Source organism: Ctenocephalides felis, unplaced genomic scaffold (assembly GCF_003426905.1).
Source record: "Ctenocephalides felis isolate EL2017-DRISC unplaced genomic scaffold, ASM342690v1 CF-g0.4_SCAFFOLD_01886, whole genome shotgun sequence".
NCBI lineage: Eukaryota > Metazoa > Arthropoda > Insecta > Siphonaptera > Pulicidae > Ctenocephalides > Ctenocephalides felis.
The window spans coordinates 122,913,869-122,934,242 of NW_020538040.1; the positions used below are offsets into that span (position 1 = coordinate 122,913,869).

A 20,374-nucleotide genomic window follows, 5' to 3' on the forward strand; every position below is an offset into this window, starting at 1 on the left:
TTAATAATGAATACATATATTATATCATTGTAATGCTACGCGCGCTATCGCCAATTGATATTTTGTCTCTAAAACGGGTACGAAGTGCGGTCGCGCTGTCATTTTAGTACGAGTTTGTTGGAGGAGTGGGTGCAAAAAATGATCATGCCGTTTTTGAGTAAGCGAATTATTCTAATCGGATGATGAGATTAAACATTAATTAACATTTTGCTTTTGTTGGCGATGGGAAGAAATGATTAGTTTTCGGGAAAGGCAGGTTTTGAAAAAAAATGCTTTTATGTTTTCAAATTTTTCATTTATAAGAAACAAATACTTCAATATATTTCCAAAGTAATTTTTTTTTAATGAATTTAAAAGTTTGAAAAAAAAATTATCAAATATTCTAAAATTTTTCGAAATATTTAAATAAATATTATTATTTATTATTTTCAAAATATTTGAAAAAAAATCCAGTTTTCAATTTCTACTCTTTTTTAAATATTTACGCGCTAATGAGAGTAAACGCACATAAATATAATATTGGGCGATGAATAAAGTACAGTATTCATTAATATTATTTAAATTGCTTTATTAGATGCAATAATATTGTTCAGGCCAATTTTTTGAAAAAAAGATTAACATTGCATTCAATGCACTAATCCTTTTATTACCTGATGCCTTGTCCGAATTTCATACAAATGCATTTAATCTGGTTATTCTATAGACTTCTATAGAAACTCAATAACTAAACTGTTGATAACTTAGTTGGTCGAATTAAAATTCATCAGTGATGGCAATGGCAGAAAATATTTAATATATCATTTCAAATATATATATATATATATATATATATATATAAATAATAATATGCAAAGCCGATATTTAATTAATCTTTGAAATAAAAATGACGATGTGACGTATTATTTAGTGTAAAATATGTTATTATAAAATGTAATTTAATCATGTCATTATTTTTTTATAGTTTATATTTTAGCTTGATGAAAATTACAGAATTTTAAAAATTTATTTTAATTTTTTTTTCTAAAATTTATTTCAATAATCGTTCATGTAATTTGATATATTTTCAAGTGTAACTAAATAAATTAAATCCGAAATATCGCTGATTAATAAATCAAGAGTATACAACATGTGCCATACTTTCAAGTTTTATTGATATTTATTTATTTATAAAAGAGTAATATTAGTTAGGCCAGTAATAGATGGTATTTATATATATATATATATATATATATATATATATTTATATATATTGTTGTGCACCCCTGGGTTAACAACAATTTATGTTGAGGCCGTCACCAACAGTTATGTTGCGTCCAATCGATGCCAACAATTAAAATTTAGGTTCTTCTGCTGCTAAGCTTCACTGTGGAATATTTAATCAAACATCTGAAGACTTTTATTAATTTTTATTTAATTCATTACTTGGTTACACTTAATACACTATTGATATTTTGAATAAGAGTGATGTGAACTATTTGGCAAGTAGGTGATGAATGAACACATATTCCCCCGTCTTCCGACTTTTTATAATCTCCGATGGTGACGTAATTATTCTTCTAGAAGGTTCGCCTGTTTTACCGTTAGGAATAACTCATTGGTGTTTGTTTGTGACGCAGAAACCGTTACGGCTCGTTACAATGTTGCTTATCTCTAATACTTTGTTGCGTACAATGTCGCAAGGTTGAGTCATACAAAATGCGTTATTCATATTGACTGTTACATCGATTTACAATATTATTTATAACTATTGTAAAGGGTGAATACCACTACACCTCACCCGCCAAAAAAACGCGCGCCCTCGTGCATTCACATAAGAAAGCATTTCGGGTGCTTCAAAAAAATGTTCATGCTATTACATTGTACAGATTTCTTATAATTACTTGTTTCGATATAATTAATATAATGTTAAAGTTCATATAATATTTCAAATACATTTTTTTTTCTTCATGAAATTTCGAAAAAAATTTAAAAAAAAAAAAAATGTTAATTAAAAAAAAATTCAAAAATTGTATTCATTGTAGAACAGTATCATGAATTTATAATTAAGTATATTTTTATTTCAATGGTAATATTTTTCAAAATTTCATGATTACAGTTGAGTTATATAACATCTTTATAATATTTCACAATATGACATTTCATTGGTTAATAATAATATAAACAGTATTACAATAATTATCATGACTTATAATATAACAATGCTCTTCTTTTTTTTTAAAAAAAAACTTTGATTTCATTTACATTGTAAATTTCAATATTTGTGAAAAAAAAGTTTGAGAATCTTTGGTTGTGACAATTTTAATTCATTTGTTTTTTATCTCTTTCTAACATATAATTCATTTTTGCTTTGTAACTTAACTTGTTGTCTCTTTTTGACAATTGGAATATTTTATTTCATTTTTGGTCTTGTAAATTTCAATTCGCAAAAAAAATCGTTGTCAGTTGGCATGTCCTTTGTCGTTGATCGGTATGATCCGTCCTGTACCATTTGTCTTAACAACTCTGTATGCATCTTTAAATAAAGGCATCAACTTTTTGGATTTACTTGCGTAAGGATTTTTGTCTGTTATTAATTCTAAATCGTCGACTTTGAATGTCCGTTGCGGTTTCATGTACTTGTCGTCGGATTTCTTTGATTTTGTTTGCTGATAAGGATGTGTGGTAGTAGTTGTGACTGTAACTACCTCTGGTTCTTCAACTTTTTTGCTTGCTCTGTTTGTTTGTAATTCTGAACTTTTGTTCGTAAAATCTTTGTCTGTTTTTCTGTTTCCTGGGTGCGTTTCGTACTTTTGTGAATTTTGTGGGTCGTTTGAAATTTTGTCTTTCTGTTTCGTTTTGTTATTTGATTTTGTTAAAACATTTTTGACATGTATTTCTTTGGTTTCGTCTTTGTCTGTTAATTGCTGTTTTTCGTTTTTTGAATCTTGTTCTTTGATTGGTTTTGTGCAAAAAGTTTTGTTTTCAATTTGTAACGAAACGTTTTTGTTTTTGAAATTTATTTCCTTTTTGCCGGTTTTGTTTATTAAAAATGAATTGGGAATTTGTGATAGTGTTCACGTACTGTAATTGTTTCGTTTTCTGGTGTTGTTGGTTTTGGGTCTTGGGTTTGGGAATTTGTGGTTTGTTGGTTTTCGTCACAGTTTGACATACTGTGGGTATGTGCGTTTGATGCATTTTCTGCATGTGTGTGCGAATAGTTGCACTCTTGTCTGTGTTTGTTGGTAGGGGTAATAAAAGTTTTTGACATGTTGTAATGATTTCGATTTGTATTAAAATTTCTTCGATTTGGATTTCTACACTCAAAAATTAAATGACCGTGTTTTTTACAATAATTACAAAACTTTTGGTTATTATTATTTGAATTAGCGTTATTCTTTTTATTTAAGAAACATTGCGGAGCAATATGACCACGTTTTTTGCAAATGTAACATATTATATTATTATTTTGATTATTTCTGATATTTGACGAATTTTGACAAGCTTCTTCTTGCAAAGCGAAGTCAATAGCATCTTTAATATCAGAAAATCGACAGCATTTTACTAAAGTTTTTAACGGTTCTCTTAAGCCATTTTCAAAAACTTTTACACCTACTTGTTCGACACACGTCACTTGTGTTGTTGTTGCATAGTCATGTCCTACTCTAATTACGTTTGAATAATGAATTTGTCGCAATATTTCTTCAATTCTGTCTCCAAAACTTTTTACTGTTTCATTGTATTTTCGTTTTAAATTATTCAATTCGTTTAATAAACTAGAAATGGGTCGTTTTACAACATATTCTTTAGCTAAATAACATTTTAAATCATCCCACGTTTCAAAATTAATAAATTGGATTTTTGCAAAAATTTGTGGGTCTAATTTTAATTTTATAACTGTAAGCAATTTTTCCGCTTCTGATGGACTCAAATTCACCGACAATGCATCGCAAGCAGTAATAAATGAAGGAAGCATTGAAGGTTTCCCATTGAAATTCGGAATTAAAGCGATAGCAGTTTGAATATTTAATTTACCTTCGCGCGACATATCTACTGGTTCATTCATTTTTGAAAAAATATGTGTAAACTATTGAAACAGAAGCGCAAAAATTTACAAAAATATATTAAAAATAAGCTTACTGACAATGAGTTGTAGTCCTTTCTTAATTTAATATCCTTTTGGTTCACTCGAATTCACAATCACTTAAACTTTTGTAACCTTGAACAATGATTTGTATCACTTTTTCATAACACTTTTTATTTTATTTTTCACCTTTGATTTTTCACTTCACTAAATATAACACTTTGAACTTCTTGATTCTTCTTCTTGATTTATATTATCTTCTTTCTCTTCTTTGTTTCTTGATTATTGATTTGATATTCTTGTTTCTTCTTGTTACGATTTTTCTCTTTTTTTTACTTCTTGATTTTTGGAGTCTTCACTTTGTAATTTCAATGATATTTCCACTTCAGTAAAGCTTCTTACCGTTTTTTGAATCTAATTATTGGCTATACTTCGGCGTATTTTCTCAAATATCCGGTGTCCAAATATGTAATAATTCTATGTTCAAGACATGTTATGGTAAATAATTTAGCATTTTTTTTAAAAAAAAAAATTTGCAGAATCCCACACTGCCACCAAATAATGTTGTGGCAATCCCAACGCTGCCAGCAAATTAATGTTGTGCACCCCTGGGTTAACAACAATTTATGTTGAGGCCGTCATCAACAGTTATGTTGCGTCCAATCGATGCCAACAATTAAAATTTAGGTTCTTCTGCTGCTAAGCTTCACTGTGGAATATTTAATCAAACATCTGAAGACTTTTATTAATTTTTATTTAATTCATTACTTGGTTTCACTTAATTTAATACACTATTGATATTTTGAATAAGAGTGATGTGAACTATTTGGCAAGTAGGTGATGAATGAACACATATTCTCCCGTCTTCCGACTTTTTATAATCTCCGATGGTGACGTAATTATTCTTCTAGAAGGTTCGCCTGTTTTACCGTTAGGAATGACTCATTGGTGTTTGTTTGTGACGCAGAAACCGTTACGGCTCGTTACAATGTTGCTTATCTTTAATACTTTGTTGCGTACAATGTCGCAAGGTTGAGTCATACAAAATGCGTTATTCATATTGACTGTTACATCGATTTACAATATTATTTATAACTATTGTAAAGGGTGAATACCACTACAATATATATATATATATATATATATATATATATATATAAAAATTTGATTTGATTATTGAAAACATTTGATTTTATTGCAGAACAGTAATGAATTTATTTCTATTACAAAAATGAAGCGTTTTTTAGTTGAACTTCTCTAAGTAAATAAAAGTGAATCTGCAAATTATCCGTTTCATTGGAGTGCTATTTGGTAAACCACATTTTTTGTTGTTTGGTCTGACGTTAACACAAACAAAGCGGATGGTTTTCCAACTCGTTCACAGGCAACGTATAACTGCCAATGTGAAAAACAATGATTTTCTAAGTAATCTATTTGAGATTTATCCCGTAAACACTAAGCGATTGGCCTTGCGACTTGTTAATCGTCATTGCAAACGCAAGGCGGACTCGAAATTGCAATCGTTTGAAGTCAAACGGAAGACCAGTCAGAATCATTGGTATGTCACCAAATCGCCAGCAATTTTTGATTTAATGGTGAAATCCAGTGCGTGTACATCATTATTCTTTGCGGCAAGAATTGCTCGCTGACTTAACCAAGCATAATTCTGATAATTCTCACTAATGTCATTACTCGAATTTTAAATTACGGTGCGTGAAGTTCCAGCAATTTGCATTAAGGCACGATGCTATGCACCACTAATTTTCTTATCTATAAACCTTGCGGAGCCCGAGACCTTTCCAACGAATGCAAAATTGTCGAAATCGGTTCGTGCGTTCTGGAGTTATTTCGTCAGGAAGGAAAACCCGACTTATTTTTATATATATAGAAGATATACCCAATATTTCAATGCGCGTTCATATATTAGTTCAAATATAATATGATTGAGTTTGAAATTTGTTTTCGACTTTGAAAGTTCAATTGGCAAAAATATTTTTATTTAATCTGGTGACAATACTATTTTACTCACTGAACAATACTGTCTCAATTTAGATAAATATAATAAATATAAATAAATTAGAATTTCAATATAAATACAAATAATTTTTAATATTCCACAGTATATATATAATTCTTTTATTTTCCATTTTCTTTGTACTTCGTGAAAATTATATCATTCTAAGTAAACATTTCAAATTTTAAGTAAAATTTGACGAATAAAAAATAATTAATTATTTATAGTCACATTTTAATTTAAATATAATCAGTCTCATTTGTTGAATTTAATTTACTGGGAAATGTTAATGTTAAAATATTTTTCTGAATTATTTGATTATTGTATTATTTTATTATTATATATTAATAATTAATATATACTATATAATATATTATTAATTAACTGTAATATATTTCAGAAATTACGTTTTTATTTCAACACGGTGTGTTTTTGCACATGATGGTTCGAATATGGTTTCGAATATGGTTCAATATGGTTAGAAATTTTATTAAAAGTTTTAAATCATTAATCAACTTTTATTGATTATTATTGATTATTTTTAATTACTCGAATTTTGAATTGCAGTACAGAAAGTTCCAGCAATTTGCCTTAAGGCACGATGCCCTAATTGCCTTAAGACAGAATTCCACTTACAGCTAGTTTTAATATAATTTATTTTTTTATTTGTTATTTTTTATTTTGCTAGATTGAAGGTTTATTTGGTTTCTTTTACCCTTTTATATAGAGGAAATATAAAAAAACCTTTTGGATTCAACTTAAAATTAACAATACATCTTATAAAACAATTGAATAACGTATACTTAAAAACTAGTGAAGCATGGCATTGTGTCTTAAGACAAATTGCTGGAATTTCCCGTCCCGTAATTGAACATTTGAAGAATGAAAATAATCAATAATCCATGAAAATTATTCAATTTCTATTTTAGATTTTTTCAAATAGATTATTAATTATGGATACATACAGTAAAATTATAAGTGCATAATAAATAGGGCGACAAGCGTATACTACAAACGAATTATAAATGTTTTCAAATAGATTGTTATAAATACTGTAACATTGTCTATTATTTATAAGAATTATATAAACTTAATGCAAAGTCAAAAATATTTATTTAAAGTATATAAGTGAGCTTTAAAACTCTAGCCAGAATTAAGAATGAAATTTGAATTATTTTCGATATATAAAAAAAAAATTCAAATGAAATTTTTTTTTCCAAAAGCAATTGTTTTGTCAACACAAGCAGAAAGTTTTTTGAATCAATCTATTCGGATGCTTATTTCTCTCAAAATCTGCCATTGTTTGTATATATAGCTCTGAATCTTCAAAATGGCTGGGCCTGCCTTTGCGAAAAACTAATAGCCATTACTCTCAATCATTACTAGTTGAATGTTTTTAGATCATTCAAATCGGATGCTCCGTTCTCTCAAAAACTCGATTTCTATTTTCTGCACTCTTCGCTCTTTGTCTCCGTAACGGCTAGACCTGCCTTTTCCAAAAACTAATCAGCACATCCTTCTATCAATAGGAATCGAATGTTTTTTGAACCATTCAAATCGGTTGATCCGTGCGCCCGAAAACCTGAACGAAAAATGCGGACACACAAAAAACACACACACACACATCCATTTTTTCTGAGGTATGCCAAAATGTTCAGAAACCTTCAAACCGTCGAGAAATGCAAAAAAATTTATTTTTGATTTTTGGCCCATTTCTATAACTACCCTACGGGAAGTTAGAAAAAAAATTCTGCTTGTGTTCGCAAAACAATTGGTTTTGGAAAAAAAATTATTTAATTTTTTTCTTAAAAAAAAAATTTTTTAGTATATCGAGAATAATTCTTTAATTAAATTTTAGTATATCGTAACGGTACGGGAAGTTACAGTAATTTGCCTTAAGCCACAATGCCATACACCACTAGTTTTTTTATAATTTGGCATTAAGAAATACATATAATTCAAAAATTTTACTTTTTTATTACCAACCTCTATTTTTATATATTATCTGGCGTTCAGTTATTGAATATTTTTGACATAATTTTAGTTCATATTTTTGAGCTTGAAGAAAATGTTTAAATTTTTATTTCAAATATAATTCATTATTACTATTAAAACCTAATACTTTTTTAATTTTGAAGTAACTTTTTTATTTTAATTTTTTTAATGGAAAATTGACAAAGTATTTAAAACTTTTTGTACTTCAAAATACTATTTATTTATATCAAGGGTTGTTAATTCAAGTTTTATCAAGATTAAAAAATGTGTGCATCACGAGTGTTACAATATTAATGATGAACATTATTCAAAATTGTTATATGATATATTTATTTTTAACTTAAATGCAATCTCGTACAATAGCAAAAAACTTTTACTTCAATCGCGCGTGAACCTTACGTGCACTTTTTTTTTTAATTTTTGCATTCATGGCATCCATTCAAAAATGAAAAGATTTTAATAAAGCAGAATGTCTTCATTAAAACAGCTTACGTTTTTGTTAGACTCATCTTCAGTGCTACATTAGAAAAATTACAAAATTACATAAAATGAAATATTACAAAATTACATAAAATGAAATATTACAAAATTACGTGCTATAAAAAATAACATATTTCTAAAACAACATGTTAATGAATGTTAATAGCTATATGGAAAACATGATTTAACAAAAATAAAGTATATAGAAATAAAAACAATAAAATAAGATAATATATATGCAGTAACTCACCATATAAATAATCGAAACAAATCATAAACATGAGAGCTAATTAATATAACATATAATTATATAAAAATAAATATAATAATGAAATAAAATTTATAGAAAGATTTATAAAAGTGCATGTGAACAATTTTAAAGACTTTTTGTAATCTTCGTTATCTTACAAATTGCATTTGATCAATATTTTTATATATTGTTTTATATAGGTCAATAATATATTTTGCATATTGATTTCTATTCATTGCAGTTTTCATAATATGCTTCTTGCCCCATCACGTCTTCATGTTGTGGTTCCACTTGAATCCAAACTCAAGAGAGGAGTTCGATTCTTGGTGGCATGCGCTGCGCATTGTTGGATTTTGCCTTGGGTAAGATAAAGTTTTGTTTAAAAATGTTTAGTTTGCACAAAGCAATAAAACAACCTTTATAAAACTTTTATTGATGAACTAATTCAAATTCAATGGTGCAGCAAAAAAATAATATATCAGTATAATTTTTATACAAAGTATCTTAATCTGGATACGAATCTTTATTTTTTGTACTTTTCAAGGTCTTAGAAAAAATGGATGTATATTTGTGTGCGTGTATGCGGATACAATTTTTCGTCGGCAATTTTAAATGCACGGATTAACCGTTTTGTAAGATTTAAAAAACCTTCCGATTTCTATTGACAAGGAGACCTGCTGATTAATTTTTGGCAAAGCCAGGTCCAGCCGTTCCAAATATATGGAGCAAATAGTCTTAAAAATGTCAATTCAGTTTACTTAACAGTTTAAATATTTTACTTGACTAAATTTGCAAAAAATTGACTGAATTTGTGAGAAGGTATTTTCAGCGGTTTTGGGGATCCCGAAAGAAAAAACGTCATTATGTGGACAAAATGATCATTGCGCATATATGTAAATCAAATTATCAGATAATTTATACAAATTTAAATAATGAGTATTAATTTTGTTTCCAATTTTTGGCATCATATCAAGATTTTTATTAACTTGCCGAAGGAGAAGTTTACGTTTTCATAAAAAAAACTAGAATCGCTAATTTTATGTTTTCTTGACGTTTCAAGCGATTCTGAATCCAATGAGGCCAAATTTAGAAAAAGTGTGTGTTAGCTATATGTTAAAAATATGGCAGTTTTTGAGAGAAATAAGCGTCCAATTTGAATGATTCCAAGAACTTATTGCTTGTTTTAACAAAATAATTGCATTATGCCATACACTAATGCAGAAATATAATTTATTTATTATATTATTCCGTACAATGGTTTTAATAATATTGAACACACATACACACCTATTTTTCTGAGGTGTGCCAAAATGTTCAGAAACCTCTGAAACGTGAAGACAGGCAAAAAATTTCATTTTCGATTTTTGGCCCATTACTATAACTTACCCTATATTAATAAATTGTTACAGTATTTTATTATTGAAACTTGAAGGTTTTGACAATCAGTTTTCTTTGGCACAAATTTTAATAATATTAATTACTTTTACCAAAGCTTTATTTGTAATAAAGTTATAATTGAAAATGTTTATAAATTGATAAGCAGCATTGTACTTTAGAAATCTATTAACTCTAGATTAATCTAGAAACAGTGCTACGGTTCATGGTTGTTGCTAGTTTTAATTTATGTAAACTGATGTAGCGACTGTTCAGAAACTCCGTAATAATTTCCAAAATTGTTACACAATGCTAGAGTCAGCGAAGATAATACACGCTACATGTCTCCAAAAGTTTCACGGACTTGCAAAACAATCACTATTCCTAAAACTTTCTTGATATATGTTTAATTTTATACCCATTAATCAAATGTTGATGACCAAAATACTCATATAGTATTTAACTTAATCCTCCAAAAATCGAAATTGAAAATTTTTGCATATCTTTACGTTTTAGTGGTTTCTGATCATTTTGGCATACCTTAGAAAAAATTGATGTGTGTGTGTGTGTGGATACAATTTTTGTCGACTATTTCTGGCGTACGGAATAACCAATTTGAATGAATCAAAAAACAATCGATTCCTATTGATAAGAAGACGTGCTAATTAGTTTTTAGCAAAAGTTGGTCCAGCCGTTTCGGAAATGCGAAGAAGAGAGTTCAGAAAAAAGAAATTGAGTTTTTGAGAAAACGAGGCATCCGATTTAAATGATCCAGAAAACATTCAATTTGTAATGATGGGAAAAAGTGGTAATTAGTTCTTGACAAAGACAGGTCCACCCATTTCGGAGATACGGAGCTAAATGTGGAAAAGCGGCAGTTTTTGAGAGAATTAACCATCCGATTTGAATGTTCCGAAAAAACGTATTGCTTGTGTTGACGAAACGATTGCTTTTAGAGAAAGAAATTATTTATATCTATTTTTTTTAATTTCCATTTTTTTTACCGAAAATAATTCTGATTTTTAAAATTAAATAATTTTAATTGTGCAATTCTGTTTACATAATTCTTACAAATATTAGACCATCTCTTTCATTTTAAATTAGTTTGATTAGGTTTTGTTTATGAACTGCCCATAGGGTAAGTCCTTACGTTTCACAGATTTCTGAGCATTTTGGCATACCTTATAAAAAATAGATATGTGTGTGTGAAGACAATTTTTCGACCATTATTTCGTTTCAGAGATCGAGTAAAAAAACAGTAGTGCATGGCATCGTTCCTTAAGGCAAGTTTCTGGAACTTGCTGTACCAAAAATTAAAATTTTCAAAAAAAAAAATCAATTTTCTTTTAGAAAAATATCGATTTTTGAGATTTTTAAATTTTTTAAAACAATTGACCTTTTTGAAATACTAGACTATTTTTATAATCTGAAATATTTTGGAAATTTCTGTACAAACTATTTTTCAAAGCATTCGCAATACGCTAGCTGCGTAAAAACGAAATATAGAAGCGTGTGGGCGCCGCGTCGCAGTTTAACTTATAAACATTGGTAACGGAACCCATAGAAAAGTAAACAAAATTTGTTTTTATTATTAAAATATTTATAAAGTAAGTGATAATTTGATGTGCATATGTCTAATAATTTTTTTTTGTCCGCCAAATAGCATTTGTTGACATTTTTTTATTAGATCTCCGTAACTGCTAGACCTTCCCAAAAATTTCATCAGTTCTTTATTTCGTCAATACAAATAAAATGCTCTTTGATTCGTACAAATCGGACGCTCCGTTCTGTCAAAAAATCATACAATTTTCTATTTGCACATAATCTCTGAAATTATTCAAATCGGTTGTCTTGTGTTTCCAAAATTGTCGACAAAAAAATGTATCCGCGCGCACACACACATACATATCAAACCAAGCTAACTGCACTGGCTGAAAGGCAAAATCTCTTGACCAAGATGCATTGATAATAGCCCTCGACAGAAACCAAGCGTGGTCGGGTTAATTTATAAAAATAATTATTTTATGAAACTTGAATATTTATATATGCATTGTTACATCACAATTGGCTGACATCTCTGACGCATGCTTTTTACTAATTTAACAAAGCATTCCAGTCTAACGGCTCGTATTTCAATTTAACGGCTCGCATGAAGGCAGTATGTGTCCATTTAAAATATTCATCAGTACATTCATCATTTCATGTGCCCAAGCGGAAAAGAAGCACATGTTTTTCAGTCATCAGAAGCTTCCCCATTGTGTTGCGCCAATTCAGATCATGAATACGAATAAAGGTTCGGATAGTTTTGTAGATATTTCTAAACATTTTGCTCGTTCTTGCTGCAGTGTTAAAGCAGGATTCCCCAAAAAACACATTCACTGTTTTTTATTCAAACCATGTTCTGATAAATCATCGACATTTTTAGCAACTTTATATAGGTGTATCCAATTCTGTACAAATGCCTTCGTAGGACGACGCGTAACTTAGCACTCATGACGTTTAACGTATTCTTTTTCAAAAGATCAACGACAACTAAAGCTTTGTTGACAATTCATTAAAGACAAAGCTTTCCATTATCGGCTCGCAAAGGATTTAGACCGAAATCTTTCATTAACTGTCGTTAAAGGCAACCACGCTCTTACTTAACTGACTGTAACTCTGTGGAACTGATCATATAGTACAAGAAATTTTGTCGTGCATTGAATAAGGCCATCAAAGAAAGCAAAGAAAGATGCTGAAAAAAGCTCATACGTGAAGTGGACAAAGACGTGTGGGGTAGGCCTTATAAGGTGGTTATGACTCGGCTAAAAACAACAAGTGCAGATGTCTACATGTCCTCAATTTTCACAAAGTTGTAACTGCGCTGTTTCCACAGCAACGCAGTTTCAGGTATCAGTTCGCACCAAGCTAACTGGATGACATTCCACCAGTTTAAAGAAGAGTTATTGGAGGCTTGTAGCCGTGTAGGAAATAATAAATTTCCGGGATTGGATAAAATTCCTAACATAGCTTTAAAAACCATCATTAAGGCAGCGTCGTCGCTATTCCTAGACGTCTACAACACATGCCTGAAAGAATCGATTTTGCCAGGAAGTGGAAACAATAACGAATTGTACTTCTCCCTAAGATAAATAAAACATTAAAAGAACCGTCATCCTACCGTCCACTCTACATGGTGGATACGGCTGATAAGATATTCAAACAAATATTTCATCAAAGAATTGAAGTAATTGTTGAACCACTTCTGGAAGACAACCAGTATGGATTTCAGAAAGGATGATCAACCTTGCATGCGATAAATCTAGTTGTCAATACACCCAAGAGAGCAATCGCGGGAAAAACGTTCCACGTTACGTATGTAGGGTAGAGACAAGCTACTTTGCGGATAGGATTTTGATGTACGACATGAAGAACGGTTCGAAAAAATATAATATTACCGGAGATGTACCACAAGGCTCAGTTCTAGGGCCACTGCTGTGGAATGTTATGTACGACGGGATTTTGCGACTAAAGATTCAAAGATGCGCCAAAATAGTGGCCTATGCGGACGACGTAGCAGTAGTGATTGTCTCGAAATATCTAGATAAAATACGCCATTTCTTCAAAGTAACCTTTGAGTTAGTAAATCGCTGGATGGATACTGTTAATCTTCAACTAGCTAAACAGAAGACAGAAGCAGCACTAATCACCAGCAGAAAAATCATACAGACTATAAAATTAAAAGTCGGTGAACATGAAATCATATCACAACCTTATATTCGCAAGCGACAAAACATCAGTAGTGGGTCTCCATGATTAATGCTTAGTATCAATGGACCAAAGCAGAGCAGAAAGTTTATACTTTCGTCAATGGTTACCTCGGTGCTCACCCATTTGGGTAGATGCACTATAGCTCCAAGAAGCATGGAGAAAAGTTGGCCCTGTATACCGTCTGAGTGCCTTACGAGTAATATGCGACTTTCGCACAATATCGGAGAAAACGGTGTGCGTCATTGCCGGGACTTTGCCTTTTAGAGCTGAGAAAAGACGAAACCTTTACCGAACTAGTGGGGCGCATGGCAGCGTGCCTTAAGGCAAATTGCTGGAACTTTCCGTACCGTAATTAAACAGAATAAAAATAATCAATAATTGTATTTAATAATTTTAAATAGATATTTTATTACATACTGTAAACTTATAAGTGCTTTTAAATTGGGCAAAGAGCTTATTTTATGAACAACTTATGTGTACGTTTACAAGAGTCCATTTTTTTTAATTTGATTTTTTTGATAATTTAGAATTTTTTTGATGATTTAGAAACTAGTGGAGCGCATTAGTAAATTTGAAATTTTTTGGAATTTAAAAAAAAAACATTTTTTCTGAATAATTTGAGAATTAAGAAATTCTTGAAAATATTCGTTTTTTTTTTTGAAATTTTGGAAATATTCTCAGATTTTAGTAAGTAATCATTTTTTTTTAATTTTTTAAAATTTAGTTTTTTTTGAAAATTATGAAAAATTTCGAAAATTCGAATTTTTTGAAACTTTAATTTATTTGAAAATTTTGATTTTTTTTTTTTGAAAATTTTCAAAATTACTAAATTTTCTGTAAATGTATTTTTTGCACATCGTCTACTCAATTAATTTTTTTTTTTGAATTTATCTAATCGGATTATCCGTTCTCTCAAAAACTGCATAACCGTTTTTACACTCTTTGCGCTCCATACCTCCGAAATGGCAAAATTGTCTCTTGTAAAAACGCCTCGCGATCGAGTACGAATCGAATGATTTTTCTATTTTATAAATCGGTTATTTCATATTGTCGAAAATGTCGAGGACATTTGTTTGAATCATATAAATAAACTTCAAAATTACAAATTTTGGTACGGAACCTAAAAAAAATTACACAAAATGTGTACACAATATTAATCTTTCTGTAGGTATTACGGGAAAATCACGGCGTCAATGGAACTAATTCTAGCACATTTATGCATTTACATTTGAGTAGTATGCAAAGATAAAAGTTGTACTTGTTTGTTATCCATAAAATGATAAAACATTATTATATCTTTTAACCAATTTTAGTGGGTGCCACCAAATGAACGAAAAAGTCTGTCTCTTAGACCGGACACTAAGTCGTCCCTTAGTGCCGGACAGTAAACATATTGATATTTCTTGTAAAAATATACGTAATTTATTCCAATTATTTAATTTTGTTCTTTTGTTTCGTTTTTTTTGTATTTCCTAGTCGAAGAATGAAAAGCTTATGGTGAATGCACTAGCAGAAAGCATCGGTATGGCCTAGCCAAAAGTGTGGACGAATAGTTACTTTTTTTTGCAATATCTAAGAATATTCGTCAAAGACACATGTGCAGACATTTTAGAGTGTAGAGATGGCTACATGTGTGATCAATGCAGGTTATTTTGAAATGTCCGGTACTAGGTGCCACTGTTTAAAATTATATTTTTTGTTACCAAAGTTTGATTGATAGTATTAATTATTTTTTAGCAAAGATTACGGTTTTGTTAATTTAGTTTGATTTCTAACTTTGTTATCTAACATAAATCATGATTTATTAAACATTTCGTAAAATATTTTTTGATTTATTTATAAATAACCTTAGGTGTCCGCCACTAGGAGACTTCCCCCTATAATATATATATATATATATATATATATATATATATATATCCCCTATAATATATATATATATATATATTTTTGAATAGTCTTGAATTTGATGTTGATATATATGTTTAATTTGAGTTTAATATTCGGGCGTAACATCAATAAAATAGTATTTTTATTGATGTTACGCCCGAATATTAAACTCAAATTAAACATATATATATATATATATATATATACAGTGGCGGATTAAGCTTTCTGCCACTCTAGGCCCTATCTGATCAGGCGCCCTTTTTAATAGACAATTTTTTAAATTAAACTATAATTTTATTCTAAATTACTTAAATACAATTTTTAACTTTACGTAAAGTACTCATAAAGTTATATTTAGTAATAGCAAAAGACCGAAAATGAAAATTTTTGCATATTTTCACGTTTCATGGATTTCTGAACATTTTGGCATACCTTGAAAAAAATGATGTGTGTATATGTATGTATATTTTATTCCCATAGATAAGAAAGTTCTGATTAGTTTTTGGCGAAGACAGGTCTAGCTGTTTGGAAAATATAGAACAAAAGTGCAAGAAATGCAATTCAGTTTTTGAAAGAACCGAAAGACTAGTTTCCAAATAATTAAAAAAAAAATTACTTGTATTAACAGAATGAAGATTTATTTAGCCATTTCCGATTTTTTGGTTTAATTGTGGTGGTACAAATTAGTACAAATTTGAATTAATCAATTTCCGTTTAATTTTATTTATTTTCTTCAAATACAAAAAGTGGTCTTGCTAGCTTAATATAAAAGCTAGCAGCGCCACGTGTTTTTTTTTTTAAACGGCACGTAGTACAATTTTTTTTGTGGTACAAATTAGTACAAAGTAAGTACTAAATAATACAGCAGGTCCGGATCGATTTTGCTAATTTGGTCTTGCTAGCTTAAGAGAGGTGATCAAAAATGTTTATTGGACAAATGTACATAAAATTATCGATATTTTATTGAGATTTTAATAATGTGTGTACATCTTGTGTAAATTTTTTTGGGTTCTGTACCAAGATTTTTATTTTTAAAATTTACGTATGTGGTTCAAACAAATGTTCTCGACGTTTTCGATAATATGGAATAACCGATTTGAATGATTTAAAAAACTTTGGTTCGTATTGATAATGAGACATGCTGATTAGTTTTTGGCGAAAGCAGATTTACCCGTTCCGAAGATACGGGGCAAAAAGTGCCAAAAACGGTAAGTTAACATTTCAGTTAACATTTTACTTGTATTGACAAGATGAAGAACTGATTAATTTTTTGGGAAGGCAGGTCCAGCGGTTGTGGAGTCTCTGTGAAAAATAAGTTAAAAAAATGTTATCTTGCGGTATACATCAAATTATCAGATATTTTATAGGGATTTTCATAATGTGTACACATTTTGTGTATTTTTTGTGTGTTCCGTACCAAGATTTTTAATTACGGTACGGGAAGTTCCTTAAGGCACGATGCCATGCACCCCACTAGTTAATTAACTTCCCGTAGGGCAAGTTATAGTAATCGCAAAAAAATCGAAAATGAAAATTTTTATATATCTTTACGTTTCAGAGGTTTCTGAACATTTTGGCATACCTTAGAAAAAATGGATGTATATGTGTGTGTGTGTGTGTGTGTGTGTGTGTGTGTGTATGTATGTATGTATGTATGTATGTATGTACGTGTGTGTATGTATGTGCGGATACAAATTTTCGTCGACGATTTCGGGAACACGGATCAACCGATTTAAATAATTCAAAAAACATTCGATTCGTATTGATAAGGAGACGTGCTGATTAGTTTTTGGCAAAGGCAGGTCTAGCCGTTCCAAAGATACGGGGCAAAAAGTGCCAAAAACGGAACATTTTATTTGTATTGACAAGATGTAGAATTGATCAAATTTTCATGAAGCCAGGTCTAGCGGTTTCGGAGATCTAATGAAAAAAGTAAAAAAAAATGCCATTGGGCGGTTAAAAATGATCATTAGACATATGCACATCAAATTATCAGATATTTTATAGAGATTTTAACAATAAGTATAATTTTTTTTTACATTTCTATGGGTTCCGTACCAATGCTTATGCGTTAGACGGCGGCGCGGCACTTGCGAGCTTTGACATTTCGTCTCTATGCAGTTCAAGCAGTGCGATTGCTTTGAAAAAAAGTTCAAAATTTTCAAAATATGTTTTAAAAAAATTTTTTGTATTAAAAAAAAAAATTTTTTTTCTCAAAAAAAATTTTTTTTATTTAAATAAAAAATTATTTTTTTTCAAAAAAAAAGTAATTTTTTGTCAATTTTATAGTTTCTCAAAAATCTATTTTTTTCGAAGTAAAATTTTTTCAAAAATGTTAATCGTTTTTAAAAAAATAATAATTTTTGGTACGGGAAGTTCCAGCAATTTGCCTTAAGGCACGATGCCCTAATTGCCTTAAGACAGAATTCCACTTACAGCTAGTTTGCAACTTATTTTACAAATGCATATATTTCATATACGTTATTCTAATCGTAAGCAATATATCCTCAGATAGATGCCTCATTCGGCATGTTAATGTAAACATTTTCAATTGTTTTATGCGATAAGATCGTCTCTATATAATATGAGCGATAAAATATATAGTATTTATAATTATCTCTTTGAAAATGTATAAAACAATTGCTATTATTTGTTAATTAATATTCATTGATTACTGATTATTTTCCTTGAATATTTATTTTTGTTACGGAAAGTTCCATCAATTTGCTTTAAGGCACGATGCCATGCATCACTAGATTTTTTTCTTAATTTTACCTACCCATGTTGAAGTTACTATAGATAGACATCCGTGAGAACGTTATTTAGCATTTAGATTTCAATTTTTGATTTAGCGTTTTACTACTTATAGAAATCGTAGTCTCGCCAAACCGACTTCACTTACTTAACTCAATCATTTGTTAGAATACTATTACCAATTGCTATAATGATTTGCTTCTATAAAACGTCCGTAGACACGAACTGCATCTAGTATATAGTCTCTTAAAGTGCTTCCAAAACATGTCTGGTACTTTTGGCAATCCGCTTTGTGGCAATACAAAGTTTCCATATCCCTAACACTACCTCTTACAAAACTTTTGCGCTTCATCATAATTGGATAGATCATATCCGATTGTGTCTGCCACTCAATCCTAAGTACTAATTGATGTGAATATGAAGAAATGTGGCACTAAAAATACTGTATGTTTAATATAAATTAAACCCTAAATTTTTACATTTTATTACTAACCCTTATTTTTATAGCCATTTTAGTAACTCAATCATTTTTATCCGGCGTTCAGTAATTGAATATTTTCGACATAATTATATTGTTAGTTCAGATTATGAGCTTAAAGAAAATGCCTAAATCTTACTTTGAAAAACAATGTATTTTCATTAAAGGTTGGCCAATATTTGGGGTTAATTTTCTTTATTTTAATTGATTTAATGCGGAATTTGAACATTCTTTTTACTTAAAATAATGATCATTTTAACCAACGGTTATTCACTCCTAACATCTTTTTTAAATTTGGAGTCCAAATATTTTTATTTTTATTTTCAATAATTTCAAATTAAAATATACATGGAACTCTGTTTACTTTTAAAAACTATTTATTTTTGCAAGGTTTGTACCCCCATTCTTTACTGACTGGGCGTTTTATACTTAATTTTAAATCATATTTTCCTGACCTTATGATAAAGCAATAAATTTTTACTTAAGGAAAACAATTTATTTTTATCAAGGGTTGTCCACTCCTACATCTTTCCCATTATACAAATATTTCCCAAAACGCACAAACAGGACATAGCTCATAAATGATTTGCATAAAGAGCAATATTTACCAAAAATATAATGATTGAACATTAAAATCCGACGATATAACAGTTTTTGATAAGAAACAAAGTACCATACTAAACTATGGCAACGCTGTAAAATTTTTTACAATCTAAATTTTTCTCAATCTCAGTCGCTGGGCATATCACATAACAATATAAATCAAAAACAGATGATCGGAGGATTTTACTTCGTAATTCAAAAGTTAATAAATTAATGAAAAGCGCAGTACTATTTTATCAATATTTTAAAACGTAAATGTGCCAATTCAATTTAAACATAATTAGTTTCAGATTAGGTTGTCACTTGCAAAAACTATTAATATGACTCAGGAACACTTGTAAGCGGCATGCCTTGCGGTGGGTAAACTATTGGTATATTTTTTGTTTGCTGCCTTTTTCACCATATTTGCAGTAAGACAAAATAACGTTTGCCGGGTTAGGTAGTATATATATATATATATGTATATATATATATATATAAATATTTACAAAATATACATATATATATATATATATATATATATATATATATATATATATATATATATAATGACAAATGTATTCTGAGTGGATAGATAGATATTAATTTAGAAATATGAACAAACAACACTCTTTTTTGCACTTCTTTATTAAAATTTTAACTAGTTGGTATTGGTATTTTGCCTTAAGGCAAGTTACATGAACTTCCCGATATGTGTAAATAACCGACTTAATCAATAAAAACTAA

The 20,374-nt window shown here is 29.4% G+C and overlaps 1 protein-coding gene across 1 annotated transcript in view; it reads left to right on the forward strand.

Annotated features, from left to right (window-relative positions):
• Positions 1–20,374, forward strand: part of LOC113375847 (neuropeptide CCHamide-2 receptor-like) — a 118,654-nt gene that overhangs the window by 90,670 nt on the left and 7,610 nt on the right. The window contains exon 5 of the mRNA XM_026615797.1: positions 9,041–9,161. Within this exon, the coding sequence (XP_026471582.1) occupies positions 9,041–9,161 (121 nt within the window). The remainder of the gene's footprint in view (positions 1–9,040; positions 9,162–20,374) is intronic.